Here is an 18,215-nt window from a genome sequence, read left to right as displayed (position 1 = left end):
TCTGCAGCCATGGAAACCTAGGCTGACACAACTTCTTTTGACTATTAGACTATCATTAGTCCCTTTAATATAACATCTATTGACTATAAACATTAATTTTAATTTTTAGATCTAACTTTACTGCAGGAAGCACATAATTTGAAACTAAAACTAAGCGTGTCTAGGGCAAAAGTCCAAGTGACTTGATATGGAGTCTTGGGATATGTTATTTAATGGATTTAACTTTTAATTACATGGTTGGTAACAGAAGGCTATAAAGTGCTTGGGAAATAATGAAGGAAACTTGCAGGCTTAAAGACTTTATGTTACAGTTCTATTATAGCTGCAGCAGCATTGAACACATTAAAACCCACACAGTGGAATTCGACCCAAATAGAACTTTTCTGTCTAAATATTTTTATTGCATATATGCCTTGCTGTTCTAATTAATCTTATATTGCAAATTAATCCACTAATTTATAATATGTAAAGTTTCAAGAATATAGTAATAATAGAACTGCTTAAAATAAAATTTTTAATCTAGAGAGTCTTATATCCCTCAAAATTTCCTTGACTATTAAATGAACAAGTATATGAATATAGTCTTACAGACCTCCCTGACAACATTCTGAATTTGGTTGAACTTATAAATGTAAGATTAACAAATCTGCATAAGACTAAGGAAGTTCAAACAGGAAATTTTCCCCCATATAATTCTTAAACTGACAGTGAAAACAAAAATGTTAATATTTCTCTCCTTTATGCATAATTTACATTATCTGCATCAAATCTTAAATTAGATAATAAACTGTTTGGAAGAAAGTCCTTGTATCAAATCACAGTTAGTGCAACAGTATACCAGTTCTGGTTGACAACTTTTGCCCTGTTGGAAGGGCAAATAACCATTTCGGTTGAGACCTTATACTAAGCTAAGATCCCAAATCAGACACAAACTTGAAAATTTTTTCCAGTTTCACTATTATTTTATTTGGTAGACTACCAGTGCTCCCCCTATCTGACAAAAAAGGCTTCCTTCTGAATCAGGGATCCTTATTAAAACACAAAAAAGTTTACTGAACACAGTTTATCTACATCTGTTCGATAGGCAAATCCATTGAGCAAGATCATGTTGGGCAGCCAATAAAAAATGTTGATAGCTTTTCTTTCCATACACAAATCATCTGAAATTTGAAATAAAACAATTAGGGTTATTTTTGATGCAAAGTTGAGTAAGAAACTGACTTTACTACTCTGAAAAAGATAAGAAAACTAAAAGTGATGGCATACAATTGACAAATTCTCAGTGATGGCGTGCTGATGCCACTGGCAATCAGCTGTTTTATCTGAGTAGGTTTTGAAATATTCTGCTTTCAGGACATTGGTTTAAGTCCAGTATAAGTACAGATGATCACTGTCACTGTATTTCTGACAGTCTTTATAGAAATGAATTAGATATTTTAATCTAGTTCTAACATGAAGCACTTCATTGTCACTTCAGTAAGCTGAGCTGGATAGATTGAAGTCTGCATAGACATAGAGACCGAACTGACTGACAGGGTCCCAGAAGAAAAAAACTGAGTCACTTCTGAAGGACAGTTTATGTGAGACAGAAGAAAACTAGTATTCCTCTGACCCATGCTGTACCTGTTCTGTATGTAAGGAAGAACTTACTGCAATATCTGCTATCCATCGTGAATGTGAGCTTTTATTTTTCATTAACTGAAAACTAAACAGTTTCCTGCCCTTCCATCAGTAATCAGGTTAACTGCTATTCACCTCTAGGTGCAAACTTTCATGTCCATGCCAATCTGATGAGCACCCAACAGAAGACTACCAAAGACTTTCTTATGAGTAGTGCCAAGTTGTTCCTACTGTCCAGCCACACCCCTGAAGTTAGGAGTGATGACAAAATCAGGAATTTAGGAGGTACCTATGAATTTACTGAAGTCCATTTTTGATGTTAAAAGAATTATCAACATTTTGTACCATATAAAATGTTTACCTTAATTAAAAACCCAGAGTTGCATACAATATTGGAAATGCACTTTCATGACTTATCTATGCTGCAGAACACATACAAAAGCAAAATACTGTCAATATAGAAATTAAAGTTGAGCAAGTATACTTCTTTAGGAGCATTACCTCACATGCTTCTGAATCATGAAAAACTTAACAAAACAAAACCAGAAAGGTGCACTGAGGGATGATTAGTAGCTGGTAAGCAACGGAGAACAGCAATGTCAAAGCTGCAGAAATGGACTGATGAGGCAGGTAAGGCTGACAAACTTACTCTGAAGCTGTGGCTGAGGCTGCTGGAAGGAAAGGGGCTGTCCGAACACAAATGGACTGTGGACTAGGGAAGAGGGAGGTTTTGCAGCTTGATCAAAGATGGAAGGAGCTGGGAGATTTGGCCGTGACTGAATGGAATTCAGTATGGCACTCAGTTGGTCACCTGTAGTGGGCAAAACAGTCAAAACTACAACCTGTTACTTGTCATTCTCCAGAAAGGCAGAGTAAAATGGTGCTCAATTAAAGTTTAAATGATGATAAAAGAGAAAGCTCATAAATCTTGTTTAGCCACATACAACTCTGGTTGTGGCTAAACATAAAAATCTCACCCCATGCATGGCAAAATTACTGAGAAGTACAAGCAAGGTTTTTAAAGATCATGGATATTTTACTACAATTATTTAAAACATTTCAGAATAAGAGATTTATATTTGCCTTGCTAAAAAATGAAGAGCAGCCAAAGAAAAAAACAGAAACCCCTAGCATTTACAGTAATACACACATGCAACAGAACATGCAGAAAAATATTAGAAAAAAATGATGAGAAGGGAAAGATAACATGTAATTAGGCTTTGGCAAGTGTATTTCTGTGTCAAGGCTTTGGTAAATATTTGCTCGTTTTTGCAAATATTTTCAAAAGTATTCTACCATGCTGTTTTTCAAGATCAGATTTAAGATAATTTAAAAAAACTTAAGTACCACTTAGGAACTGGCACTGGTTTTCCAAAGAACTACATGCATTAGTTGTGAGGCAAATGAAGGCCTTCAAGAAACTAGCATGTTAAAAAGAGTTTTAATTGCTGAATGTCAATTCTGAAAAAACTCTATGTGAGCATTAGAAATACATGAAGCCTACAGTAAGAAGGCAGAGTTTATCACACCATGTTATAACTTGAAGTATACTTAGTAATAGGAGCTGAGAGACACCAAGAGTTTGAGAGCATCTCATATTTGAACCATCACCAAGCAAATTCTGTGTCACTTTATTCTGCAAATTCGTATCATTTTGACAGCATTCTAGAAATCCTAGTGCAAAAAAATTAGCAGATAATACAGAATTTACAACTCACTGAATTTACAACATTTTTGGGTGATTATCAAATGTCTTTTCATAGAATTAGAGAAAGACCAGTGGGTGTATGGAACCCTGTGTTACCTAAGAACTCCAAAACTGAAGTTTGCACTTATTTTCTTGGTATTCTGGTTTCAAAATTAAGAGAACAAAAATATCAGAAAACAGCTGGAACGCCTTTCTAAATAATCATCTACAGGTGTCAATAAATCAATTTTATTCCACTGTTTTGGAAGCAGTATACCGAAAAAATATTGGAATCAGTGCTTGGGCAGCAATCACTCCTACCTTAATAACCTAGAAGTGACTGACATGTTTCACAAATCACTATTAAATACGACCAGCCTATTTCCTAAAATGAGTAATTATTTTAAAAGGAAGAACACCTGATAAGAGGTTGAAAGTCACCTGCCCACCATAATTAAATATGGAGGTGGGTAGGGTCATTGATGAGACTTGCCTGCAACGTAGAAGGCTGGAATAGAAAAGACATAGCTAAATCAAACAGAATGATTGTGTGAGTTATGTCTTCTGCCTCGCAGGTAATATTGTAAACACAGACCTATTACATGCAGATCTTTACATTTGACCAGCACTCTGAAACACTCACAGATGGTGACTGAATTTTCATTGAAACTAGTGCATCCCTACAGAAGTTCTTTTAACAAACAAGCACCTCCAAAAGAACTGTTTTATTCAGAAATTCCCCATAGAGAACATGCTTCTGCCTTCAGTTTTTTTATTTTCCACAAAACTCAAAAGCTTCTTAGACCTGAGAATGCAAAAATAGTGTATATAGAGTAACAATGCAGATAAAGAATTCTATTTTGGGGAAAGTATTATCATTATTCTTTCAATACAGTTGCCAACAACTCTCCACTCTTGGGCAATTCAGAAGGAATTACAGTACATGGAGAATGAATAAAGTCATCTAGTTGAGTTGCTCACTCACACTAAACATCACAGCTTGAGGGTATGTCAAGAGAATAATGCGTATAAAATGATATGGAAGTCAATGCCAGGAGTAGCTTCCAAACTTTCTGTACCTCTAATATCCCAAAGAAACACCTTAGAAACTGTTTATGATAGGATATAGTAAAAAGAATCATGATGTCTTCAGAAACTAGGATGCCTGTTAATACGGCATATTGCTCTCCAATATTTCATCTTTGGACAACACAGGAAAAAAAAAAAATTTCCTAATATGCTTCTGCAGTAAAAGAACATAATACTTCTGCACTATTACACAACTGACATTGAGAGACAAGCTGTAATACTGCTTCACATGCTGAACATCTTAAAACACTTCCACTTTTGTGATTCAACCGTTACTTTGAAATGAGTATGGCTGAACTGGGAAAAGCACTTCTGTATAAAGAGCCCAAGAAAACAAAAGGAAAACAAACTTTTCCAGCCTTTGTCCAAAATAAAATGTTTCCCATAGCAATGCAGGGACAAGTATGAACTGCTTCTTTATGCAGTAAAACACCGTGACATGATATAAAACTTTTTCATGTTAAGAAAATAACAGACTAGAACATTTAGGAATATTTTTTCCCCTCATCTCTCTTCTCCTTTAAAACAAGTCTTAAACCAAACTATTTTAATTTAAGAATACTAAGAATATATGCTGGTGTTAAAAACACATAGCACACCTTAGGCCCATGCTTGTAGTGGCACGGACAGAGTAGAGCGACGTAACAGTAGAATGACAAAGCTCCCTGTTTCAGTAATATTTTTCAAGGACCTCTGCCTCAGCAGAAGTCCCTTCTGTATTATTATATCTTCTAGATCCAATCAATGAATGAACAGACAGCATGCAGTTTGAGTTTATTGTGATGGCTTATATATATTTACATGTTGCCAATGAAATACACTGTAGTTAAAAGAAATAAATTATTTCATGTCAGTAAAATTAACAAGGTTTTACTTATTTCCCAGATTTTCTAACTGGTATTTAAGTGATTGAAAGGTAACTTCAGATTTACAACTTAAATCTCAAATGGTACCTTTTGTCTTGTCACCCCATTAAAGGCACTTAAAAAACATCAAGACAGTTGAGAAGCTTTTACAAATGTTTGTGATCATTTTAAAACACATGCTTTCTAAATACTTGTAAAACAGGATATGGAAATTATTGTATGTATTTTTTATTTCTGCATTACAGTTTTGTGCCTACCACTACAGAAAGCCTCAATTGTAACTTACAAATCTTTGACAATCCTTTTTATACAGAGAACTTTGAGTGAAATTAAGGCAGAGAAAAAAGCAGTTATAATATTAACTACATGTTCTGTAAAACACCTTGCAATTCATTGCACTACTGCTTATGTTTTTTGGAGAACATCTGATGGTGCCTAAAAGGTCAGGAAATGAGTAATAAAAATATAAGCAAAGTTAAGAAAAACATTGGTTTTTAAAATGTGAGTGTAAAAAACATACCTTTGTTATTTCCAAGGCCATAATCAAACCCTTGTCCATTACTACAGCTTGTCCCCTTACTGAAAGCTTGTATTGAAAAAGGACTTGGAGGAGGAGTCTGAACATTTTGATCTAGAAGGACTTGCTCTGTAAAAAAAACACATCACTGCAGAATTAGACCTTCTTAGTAACAGATCTACATTGGAAAGATGAGTCACAAGGCAAAGGAGTGATATTTTTTTCCACTGATAGCACTCTTCCACTCTACTCGATTCTTTTCAAAGAAAAGCACATCTCTTCTTTAGAGCTCATATTCTACAAATATAGATGGAGGACTTAATACCATGCACACTGTTTTTATGTTTGACTGAGTTGCTGCCAGCTTTGCCATCATACGCCATTTAGGAACAGGCTTGACACTTTGTTTTTCAGTAACATCACACCATTCAATGTTTATTCCTTGGACAGCAATTGTTAAATTCATTTGACAAAGCAGGGTGGAGAAAGGACAATATTCAGAGTGGCAAACTCAGAGCTAATAAGCTTTTAATCCTGGCTACACCCTAATAGTTCACAGGATAGAAGACATTTTTTCCCCTGAGAGATTTACTCATATCTGTTACTGAATACTACAGTTTTACTTCCTGTATGATACTAAAAAAAAACTCCAACTAAAACCAACCTTGGGTCTTTCAGAATATCTGTAACAACAGAAGCACCAAATAAATGAGAGACAGAATCCACCTGACTATTTAGATTTAGGGAGACATTACTGACTTAATGTGGCCAGAAATATCATTCCAAGTGATGATCTATAAGAAAAAATTCGTAAGTAATCTCCCAAATTCAGGTTAAAAGCTCAGGTTGGCACCCTGAACAACCTTCTCTCTTGTAAACGTATTTAATGTGGATTCAAAAAAGAAACAAACAAACAAAAAGAAAAAAAAAAAAAATCACACCTCTTCTAAGAGCCATTTTTAGAAAGTTGCATTTCAGGCTGAAACCCCATTTCAGAGTACAAACTTTTATGTAACACATATTCAAACTGAAAAAAAAATTATCAGGGAGAAGTTTGTAAATTTAAACTTGGCTTAAAAAGGAAAGGATCTAGAATTTTCTCAGAGACAACTCTAGATCTAGCTGTAGTGTTTCAGATAAAGTATCTGGATAAGCGCCTACAGATTCAGTATGACTTCTGCTTTGTCTCTGACAGAAATCTTAATTCTTTCTGAGAATTTCATTATCAATTTATTAAATAATAAAACTACAAAAGCAATCTGAAAGATTGTATTATTTATGGATAAAAATATTGACAGTTGCAAATCTAGTTGGAGCTCCTCCAAATCTTAATTATTTCCCTCCAGCAAAAGCATTGAAACTGATGACAAAGAGTATTCCTAATTCATTTCGCAGCGAATAAAAGCAATTAGTTTAAATGATTTTCAGATGTGGCTTAAGTGCATTAGTTTTACTTGGTACCAAGATGGACTAGGAACATAGAATAGGTTGAATTATCTCAGTAATTGCACTGATAACTTAAACTGCTTTAGCTAGATGCACAAGAGAAATCTATCTTCATCCTACTTATAAAATCGTAGACTCATCCAGAAAAGAATAAAACCAGGCATGTCAAGGCATAGGATTCACATCAGAAAGTTTCTGAGGTGCCCTATGCACTGGATTGTAAAAATCCTACTACAGTTTTGTCCTCAAAGCTGGAAGCTTGCATTTCTGTTTTACTGCGAGTACAACGATGTACTTGAAGACGTCCTTCAGTAAGAGTACGCAACTATCAAGAATCTGAAGACAGACCTTTCAACAAGGGTTTTGTTTAAATTCTTCCAAATTTGGGAATTCATTCTTAAAGCACAGATATACCTTGAGAAATTAGAGAGAAGATGAAATGATAGACAAATTACTGAAGCTGGAAAAGACTACTTAACATACACAAAATAGTGTCAACTAACAAGACATTATACCTATTCTTCAAAATAAGTACTCTTAAATGGAAATTTCTGCACACTGCTTAGTCTACTAACTTCAGAGAAATTATTTTCTACAGGAGAAGTGAACAGCCTCGTATTAGGATAGAAAATGATGAAGTTAGTTATTGAGTATGTGTACTTTCAACAGTAAGGTATCGTTCCAATTCAGAAATACTTAAGTTTCTAGAATCTACTCGGGCTCTTTGAGCAGCTCAGAATTTGACACTATCAGACATAACTAAAAATAGAAAATTATGACTTCAGAAAAGATACTGTGCTAAATATTAAGTAAACACTTTTTTTTCCACAATTTATACATTTTAAGAAAAACTCTTGGTTATTCCCCTTCTTCACAGAATGTTTTGTATCTTAAAGTCAAACAGCAACAGCCTACAACAAACACTTACATATTAGCAAGGAATTACTTTGTTTTAATATGGTAATGTGATGATAACTATCAAAGTATCTAGTTGTGAAATAATTTTCAGCACAAAATGTCAAAACCAGAAGGGCAAAGAGTCTGATATAATGAACAAATAAAAGGCTGACAATAAGTACTACGTAAAAACACAAGCAGAATATGACGGCTGAGGTGGAAGTTTATCATGAAGACATCTTCTGTAAAGTGCATACATTAGATCCCATAAATGGAGTGGGAAGACTATAAATTGAAAACATCTAGATTTATTCAGAAACAGAGAAATACGTTGAAGAAAAAAAAGAAAAGGGCTTGAAGAAACTAACTCTTCATGTTGAAACAAACCAGCCTCTAGAGAACTCTACTAAAATTTTATTATCAATGGAAGAACCTTAAACGTTTCTCTCTAAGAATACCTGTAACAAAATCATGTTAATGAAGATCCATAGTAATTTTTACTAGACATTGGGAAAGACAAGAGGGACACACTGGACAGCTGGGGTGCTGTATCCAGTTTCAGGCTCCCCATCAGCAGACAGACTGAAATTACTTAAGCTGAGGCCACCAAGACACTCAGGGCAGTAGAGCATACAACATCAAAGGAGAGGCTGAGAGATCTGGGTTTGTTCAGTTTTAAAAAGAGAAAGCTATGGCGAGATCTCATTGCTCCTTTCGACTACCTAATCAAAGGGTTCAGGGAATATGAAGCCAGACTTATCTCAGAGGTTCACAGTGATAGGACAAGAGACAATAAATAAAAGTTGCAGCATAGGAAACCGTGATTAGGTATTAGGAAAATTTTTACCATGAAGGTGACTCAAATACTGGTATGAGCTGTCTAGAGAGGCTGGAGATAGACCTTGACTAGACAAGGACCTAAGCAACCTCATCTAGCTGAATCTGCACTGACAGGGAGGTTGGATAGATGATCTCGAGGAGGAGTACAAATACTGACAGATCACACACTGTCTCATTTTTTAAGTGAATGTAACTAGCCCATAATCTTGCACAGGAAAACTCATCCAGATGGGCTGGGACTCTTTGTTAAGGAAGTAACAGTTTCAAGGTATTTGTATGAAGCATTCAGGGTGAAAGAAAGATATTTTAGATAAGTAATGATAGCCTGTGTGGAGGGAGATCAACAAGAGGATGATCTCTTATGAGGGAAGCAATAAAAAACTTTGTATATTAACACTTTATGTTTTCTTTTATTATTTCTAGGTCTTACCCAATCTGAACATGAATTATCAGGACATTTTAAGAGAATGCAATCATACTTTGCTAACTAGAATAATTAACTCATTTCATGTTAATTTTTAATACAGTGTTAAAAATGTTAACATTTTTAACAGAATGCTGTGTGACAGAATTAACAAACTTAAAGTCAGAAGGAACATAAATAATTCATTCTGCTCTGCTTTTCAGAGGCACAAAGTAAACCAAAGAAAGCAAACAAAAATGCACAATTACTTATTTAAAAATTAACCACATAGCTAAAAGGACAGTTAAAATTATGATCCATAACTGGTACAGAAGAAAACATGGGGAAATATTTTAACTGTTCTTTTAAAAAACATTTAAAGAATGTTTATAAACAACTTTGAAGTCCAACTGTGTAAAGTAACTGAAATGAAAAAGTGTGAATTAATGTTATACCTGTTTAAAACTTAGTCCCTTCTTTATTTATTTGTCCTGTTTAGATTGCTTAATTTTTTTAAAGTTATTTAAAAAACAAAACAACTTGCCATCTTCGTGTCGGAGGTACTGGTTTCCACCTCTGTCTCTAGCTAACGACCATGCCTCGCCTTCATCACTTTCACAGAACTCTACCATGCTGTTCTTATCCATTTGCACCCACGTACCTTCTGAATTAGTCACCTGATGCACACACATAAAAAAGCATAATTTATTGACTTTTCAGATAATTCAGTAGCGTGATTCAGCAAGTTACTATAGTATCTGAAACTCACACTCATTCCAATCTTTATATTACAAAGCAAATGTAAAACAAAAAGTTTCTTAAATTAAGGCCACAGGCTGAGGCAGATTGAAATACCAAAACTATTTATGGCATGTTTACAGTTAGGAATATTTTCAAAGATCTTAAACCTGTTTACGTTCAGAAGAAGCAAAACACCAACACCACAACTTTAAAACATCCAAACAAGCCTAAATAAAAACTTGAAGGAGATAGTCACCAAAATATGCCTTTTTATTGGTGCAGAATAGAAATATGCACAGTAGAATTATAATACCAAATTATATATGAAAAGTTTGTATGAGTACTAATTTTGTTCCTGACATATTTAGGAAATAGCATGACACACTTCATCCTTAAGCCCTTCTTAACCATAAATCAACACAGTTGGACAACTGGGAACAATAACAACAGTTCAGCAACTGAACAAATGAATACAATCAATACAGAGAAACAGAGTAATCTGTTAACTGGTTAGGTCCTAGAAAAACATTTTTTCAATGAAACAAAATTCTTTCAAAGAATATGACAAAAAAGTAGAACAAGAAACAGAATTTTGTAAGGAATACTGTAACAGAAATATATAAGCAAGCATATGTAACTGCAGTACAATTTTAACATTATTCTTATCAATGCACACATCTAAAAGGCAAAAGACATAGTTGCATTAGTATTTATAATATAAACCAAGTTCAAAGGTTAGTATTTACATGAGGGTTGGAAAAGCAAACCTGTACAGGGGCAGATTCTTTTGTTGCGTTTACTACTGTTATATACTGGTATCTATGAAGACATGAACTGAAGCTACAAGGATCCATACCTCGCCCACTGCCTTGACTTTGTTTCCCAGAACTAACATTCCAATTGGGATACCTCTAAGGTTAGGGCAGCTTCTGATGTTGTGACCTGATGGGCCAGTCTTCACTACCTTGTACACTCCAGGTCCACCTCGAAGGAACGGCATATCTTGTTCTTGCATCACTGCTTCCTGTGGGCAGTGTGAATTTAGGTCTTTGAAAAAATCATCAGTATTAGACCTAGATTCCTGAGAAATTAAAAAAAAAGGCAAAACAAAACAGAACAGAATAAAACCTATTAATAATACCTTTGAACTCTTCAGATATGAAATACTTATTTCAAGACTACAATAGCTAAATTTCAAAGCTAAAAGAGATACTAGTTACATTGCTAATTTTAGTGTGCAGTGAGAACTAACTACTAGTAAATTTCACGTTAATTGAAGTCACCATGTTACTCTTCAAACAGAAGTGGTATAAATGTAACCATTTATATAAAGGGAGTATCTCATATCTACGATTAGAGACAAATTATTTATTCTAACTGCTTTCACTAAACCTTGTTTTATACCGACATTTATCAGTATTTATACTCATTCCTCCTGCTGTATTTGTGAAATTTTGTGAAAAGGTCTGGGGCTATGTAAAGGGAATTTGAATATTATCTCTTTCCAAATGATATGCTTCTTTTTTGATTTCACATTTAGAATACATTGTTAATTTAGAGTAAAGGTAAAATTATGACAAAGAGTAACAGTAACACCATAGATTCTTAAACACACATGTAAATATTAGTGCATATTTATTATTTTCACTATGACAATAAAAGTGGCCTGAAAATTTATTTCACCTAGTACCAATTACAGATGAAATATATACCCAAATCTGAAATGAGAAAACACTTTTTGAGTTTCCTACCAAGAGAAGCTGGTAGTTACTAAAAGCAGAGAAATATCAGCACAGATTTTTCAGCCAGCCATAGCTTAATAAAAAGGCTATTGTACAGAAAAATGAGGGACGGGAGTAATGTAATGCACATTTATATCATAAGAGAGCAAGTGAGAAGCAGGACCAAGCTCTATTATGCTTATAATGCAAGTCATAGCTGCTTTTAAAAGACAACTTGAAAGTTAAGAACGAAGTAATGCCCCATGGGATGAATCCAGTGGTTCACCTGGTCCAGTATATTGTGTCCAGCAATGGCAACAGGAGATGCTCTTTGGAAGCAGCACACAAGTATTTATTTGTGCTCCGTCCCTGACATATCAACAGCATTTAAAATCTTTTTATTATGGATGTTAGAGGGTATACCATATTTTCTTTACTGTTTATTTATGAATCTGATTTCTAGAAATCTGTTTAATTTCTTTTGAATGCGATGATACTTTCTGCCTCCACAATATCCTGTAACAACACCTTCCAGGAGTTCACTTCCTGCTGTGTAAAAGAATACTTTCTTTTATCAGTTTTAAACCAAACTTCTGCTTATGTTATGTCCTTTTTAACTAATGCAATTTCCTTTGATCTCTTTAATTATAATTTTTCCAGCTTTTTAGTATGGAAGTCTGTGCACTATGTCCAAACCAATACAGCAGTCTTTCCAAGAAGCCTTTATACAAAAATGAATCTGTTCGGTAAATATGTAAGAAAGCTGAGGTAAACCGGTTCAGGGAAAAAAAAAATCTGTATGCTTTGAAGACAATTTAAACATTGTCTAGATCTTGATATAATAATAAACAAGTTTGCTATTTTGGGGAAAAAGATTCAGTGGAAAAGCAAGTTTCTAAATCTCTCAACAAATACGTACAACATGTTTTCATCTGCATTACAAAGTTCATATAAAAAACCCTCGATCTCAAAATCACTACAGGGCTGCAAAGAGATTTAGACAAACACTTCTGTAGATAATTTAAACTGCTTAACTGTATGTAATATAACTTGTTCCTATAATTGTATAATTTTAAAAAAAGATTAAGAATGGGGTGAGTATTTATTAAGTATTTGTGGCTATACTCATACAAATATAATCTCATTAGATGCTGCAACTTTGCACTCTTCAATAACGGAAAACAAATTTCTAGTACATTCTGCATCAAAAAGAGAATGAAAGCCTTTATTATGTTTCTAGGCCATCTCTCTGATTTTCTCATTTGGTTCGTTAAAAAAGGAGAGTGCTACTTATGAATTAATGAAAATTCAATAATCTGCCCTTGTATTTTTTCTCTCATCCTGAAGGAAGAGACACAGATACAGCATTCGATGCACATCTGCTATTTCCTGTAAAAATAATTCAAAGTGAAACAGACTTCAAAGAATATTTAACGTAAAGTTGAGTCACAACGTACAATGTGAAAACACAAGAAAGAGTGTGACTGTTCCTGTCATTTAACTCACCTTAGGGGGTAAAGCTTTGGAAGTCCATGAAAAAAAGTCCAAATCCCTTACTCCTTGGCTAGCATTAAAGACATTCTGAGCAACAAAGTTTAAAAAAAAAGACACATATCAACAAAGAAATGGGAACAAAGAAACACTGGAGGAAGAAGCTCTAAGTACTATAATGCAAACTTGCTCCACAAGTAAATTTACTGGTAGAATGTTTTGCAAAAGGGGAAAGTTTTGTTTTCCTTATCAAGTCACCTGAGTCCACTGCTCACTATGGCAAATCATCCATTAAACAAAAACAGTTTAGTATGTCAAAAGCTCGAAATGGATGTAGTGTGTCATGCCATTTACTGAAATTAAGAGCCAGACATTTCTACAAAGCTTGAGACTTTGTGCACAGAAAAATCCCACACTTCTGTTACAATGAAACAGTAGTTGCTTCCACCAGAAACCACAGTTTTATAGCAAGACAATCTGCTGTTCCGAAAGATAATTTCAACTTTTTCAAGACACATGGACTTTTAGTCACCAAGTCAGAACTGAAAAGATGCAGAAGGGCTAAGCTCACTATTGTTGAAAGCAATTCATTTGCACAGAATAATTTCACCAGTTTGCAAATCAAAATCTTGGTCTTTACCAAAGCCAAAAATTTCACAGAGTGCTGTAAGGAGAAGGATCGCTAAGATTTCATCGGTTTTATAAAATATACAATGCATTTACTAAATTGTTATGAATTATCATAAACCAAATAGAGCTGTCAGAGAGACTTCACTAATTTTATTATCAATTGCCCGTACTATAGAAATCTGCACTGCCTTTCTGTGTATTTTTTCTTCCCATAGAACAGCTAGGACAGCATTTTTTAATCACTTGAAAACATGAAAAAGAAGCCATCTTTTCTCCATAAACTGGTTTCTACTCATGTCAAAGAAATTTTCACTGTTCCTGTCAAATGAAAGAATTAATGTACATATATAGTAATAAGTATTTATGACAGAATCCCTTTGGCAAGCAAACATTTTATCAATATGAACAAAGGTATCAAAATCTGATTTCCTATCACCATCCTGATAGGGGAACCGAGAGAAATCCCTGGACAGCAGCACATTAAAATTTAACAGTAGTTAAAGAAAAGACAATGAATCCTTTTAGCAGAAACATGTACAAAACACTGTTGGCATGTCTTCTCTGTATTCCTTTAAAAAACATTAACAAACATGTTAAAAGGAAGTAAATCCATGCTTCTACCTCATGATAGAAGCAAATTATCTAGCTATATACTGTTTGCAGAACTTCTGCTTACATCAAGTTTCAGTAATACAAAAACTTGCAATTTTGGCAAAACCAGAGAAATTGTCAAACACCAGCATTTGTTTAGAATTTAGTACCTCCACCCAAAATTGAAAGAGGTACCAATGCATTACTGAGATACTTTTTGGGGCACCAGGGAAGGTGGGGAGAGTGTTAGATAGGAAGATTGGCAGAGTAACGGCTTATCAATTTGACATAAAATTATGACAACTACAAAAAGCCTACATCTGCTTAACGAGAGCGTACTTCATAGGCATCCAATGTAGTTTAACTGACTGATTGTATTACTTTGCAGCACATCTCCTATTTTGTGATGGAATTCTACTGTACAGAGAAACACGGACTATCCATAACTAAGATATTTTAAGTATAATTTCAAAGATCTGTTTTTGTATGCTATAAAGTTGTATGTATAAAACATACAAAAGAAACCAACAGCAGCGATTTGGGACCATGCTGGCTTGGCAACACTGAGAAGATCAAACTAGAAGCTGTCCTTTGCTCTGGGAGCTTTAGAGCTTCCTGGCTATTAGCACACTGTATGTCAGTTTAGATGAATAGACCAGGCAGGTATTTGAGAATAAAGTTTTCATTATGAAGAAACTATTACATACAGGCTTTATATTTAGTCCTTCTGCTACCATCTGTAGATTTAGTTCATTTTTTCCTTTCAAGCTTTCCTTTCCAAAAACTAGAAATAATTTCAGGAATTCATACTTTTTCCAATAAAGTTTAAGTTTCAGAAATAAAAAAATTAAATTACTTCATTTGGCCACCAAAAATCAGTAGACCATTAACAAACATTTCAAATCTCAATTAATATTATTTTTCAAAGCTAAGGCTTATCTTAACCCAACATAGTCCTACACTCCAATTGCTTTCCATTGTGCCTAAAATGACAGTAGAAATCTCTTACGAATGTCCTTCAACTTTCAGAGAACATTCAGCTTTCTGAGGTTCTGTGATCAAACACTGCAGTCTACATACTAATTTTGATTCTTTCTTCCACTACAATAATGGTTTGAAAAACCTGCAGTTTCTCAATCCTGCTTGCCTATGGTGGTTGGGGAATGTAATAATATAACTGGGCAACAGGGTAAAATATTCCTATAATAAAGTTTTACATTTAAAATGAAGTAACAAAAACATATTTAGAATATGATTTTTAAAAAGTCAAGTTCCAGAACTTAACCAAGATAAAATTCTATTTCTTCCTAGTGTGTACTGTTTTATGTTGTATGTACCTTTCTACTAAGTACTGTGTGTATAAGAATGAATACATAACTGTGTAAGGAACTTAACAAGTATTTTTTCAAAAACAGTTAACTGAATGTCACAAGACAGAAGGAAAAGTAACTACCAGGGATGGAAGCATCTTACTCGAAATAGCAATCGATTAAGACTTATACTCTCACCCAATATCTCCATCTATTAAACAATCTCATAATCAGATTACCTACAATGGACTGGATGCACAATTTTAGATCAATGGCTGCACAGCAGTTCCTCATGGAAGGACAAGAGCAACAAAAGGAACAGATTTGACTACGCAGATTTTCTAAGGTAAATGACCACAGGTCAAATAAAGAGTCTGGTAACTATAGTGGATCTCTGCTTTCCTACAGTCATTTATCTTTAAATACAATAGCTTTGATCAAAATATACAGAAACAGTGTGTTTAGGAGATCTAAGATACTCAATGTTTGCTTTATCATAAATAGTTAATGTCAATAAACAAACATAAAATGTAGATACAGTATATATGTCAAGAGGCCAAAATTAACACTGCTGAAACACTCTACTGCTTTTTCTTTGTTCACTGTTCAATTAATACAGTGATAAAACAGATAATTAAAGCTTTCTTTTTAAAACTACACTTTTTACATATTTTACAAAATATATTGAGAGATTTTATTTACTTAAGGGATGATTACAAAAAGCCTGCATAGTTAAATGTGGCCAAGTAATGTAACTGGAGTTGACAAGTCTGCACACTCATGAGCTGAATAAAAATGAAGCCGAATAAAAGTAATGTGACATTAATTTGAACAGGGAATATAATGACTAATTCAACCACTTGACTTTCCATTTGTATTTTTAGTTGCATGAGAGACTTTTTCCAGTCTGTTTCCTTCTTCTGAAACCAACACTGTTAGAACAGCTTTGGATTCCAAAAATCTTGTATATTAACAGATTTTTTTTACTACATTCTGCTCATTGTGTCATTCAGTTACCCAAATCAATAGAACAGGATTAGCAGATAGGCATTATTTCACAATTTAATCTACAGAACCTTTAGCTTTTATTAGTTAATTGAACACCTTTTGCCACATGAGCCAATCACCTCTAGAGGACTGCACTGATCAAATGTGACAACTTACAAATACAGTTCTTTTGGACAATGCAGTGGAAAAAATTTTGAAAAAATGTATTTTTGAATATTCTCAACTTAGTAATTACCTTAAACGAGATTTTATTTGAAAACTCTCTACCAAGAAAACAGTATCACTTTATGTAATCAAGATTTAGCAGGAAAAATGGTTTTAAGCTGAGCTATAAAAATCAGGGCCGTACAAAAGAGTTTATTGAATTTCATCAAGTTGTGTGGTGAGTAATGCTAGAACAGCATGCAGTAAAGACTAAGGCATTCAAAAGTAAGCCACTGAACCTTGACTTTTGTTTTGTGGCCTTTAAGAAAGAAAGAAGATGTTAGAGAACATTTTTTGCTTTTTCCCCTTCTTACTACAAATCTAACCAACAAATCTTAATGCTTAAATATGGTCATAATGAAATTAGATAGCTTCAGGACATGCTAAGTCCTTTCAAAAATTTGAAAATATGAGAGAGATGCAAAGAAACCTTCCACCTGAAACTAGCTCAAAACATATCTCTTATTATACATAGCTACATTGTTATAATAGTTGCTTTTGTAAGACTTTTGCTATGTTGGCCACTGTCTGCTTACTGATCAGAAGCTAAGGCAGCATGCAACTTCTACCTTGTGACATTAAAGATGCAATGTAATTGGTTACTTAAAAGAAAATTAGGCATATCTACCTGCTCCTAATGGTCTAAATGGTATCAAAACTAATTCACAACACTGTTTAAGGAAAAAAATGGTTACCATTTTATCTGAACTTTACAGAAGCAGAGGGAAATGTATGATAATTAAATGCTGGTTTTCACATTTCATAGTACCTGACCTACTTAGTCTAAAGAAATCTGAATTCTCAAGATTATATTATCAAGATTGAATGTTAGTTTTTATTTATGACAGCCATTTCCTTTCAGTCTTTTCTCAGGGAGCACAAGGTATGTTCTTCTCTAGAAATAAGTGTGTAATAGAGACATTTAAAATACATCACCCAGTAAGTTCTTGCTACCACATACATGACTGCTGAGCTCAAAAGCTATTCCCTTCAGCAAGTAAAAAAGTATTAGAAAGAGTTAAAATAAAAAACAAAGAAACAAACAAAAAATCTAACAATGTAATACCCATACTGACTTATAATATTTACTGGAGTTAACTACTTAGTCAAGGTGAATCCACTTTTATCATGGGTGAAAAGGTAAATTTCAACTG

At 33.9% G+C, this 18,215-nt stretch overlaps 1 protein-coding gene across 21 annotated transcripts in view; it reads right to left on the bottom strand.

Moving 5' to 3' along the window:
- Nucleotides 1-18,215, bottom strand: part of MYCBP2 (MYC binding protein 2) — a 204,765-nt gene that overhangs the window by 47,081 nt on the left and 139,469 nt on the right. For 10 of the 21 annotated variants that reach the window (XM_074859472.1, XM_074859470.1, XM_074859454.1 and 7 more), the window contains 5 exons: nucleotides 13,334-13,408; nucleotides 10,963-11,187; nucleotides 9,910-10,042; nucleotides 5,783-5,908; nucleotides 2,270-2,455 (listed from right to left, as the gene is read on the bottom strand). In XM_074859472.1, the coding sequence (XP_074715573.1) occupies nucleotides 2,270-2,455; nucleotides 5,783-5,908; nucleotides 9,910-10,042; nucleotides 10,963-11,187; nucleotides 13,334-13,408 (745 nt within the window). The remainder of the gene's footprint in view (nucleotides 1-2,269; nucleotides 2,456-5,782; nucleotides 5,909-9,909; nucleotides 10,043-10,962; nucleotides 11,188-13,333; nucleotides 13,409-18,215) is intronic. The other 11 variants (XM_074859455.1, XM_074859463.1, XM_074859476.1 and 8 more) reach the window with 6 other exon arrangements.

The sequence above is a fragment of the Strix uralensis genome, chromosome 2, assembly GCF_047716275.1.
Source record: "Strix uralensis isolate ZFMK-TIS-50842 chromosome 2, bStrUra1, whole genome shotgun sequence".
NCBI classification, from domain to species: Eukaryota; Metazoa; Chordata; class Aves; order Strigiformes; family Strigidae; genus Strix; species Strix uralensis.
The sequence above is the reverse complement of the archived record's forward strand: the minus strand, read 5'-3'. Positions and strand labels throughout refer to the sequence as shown.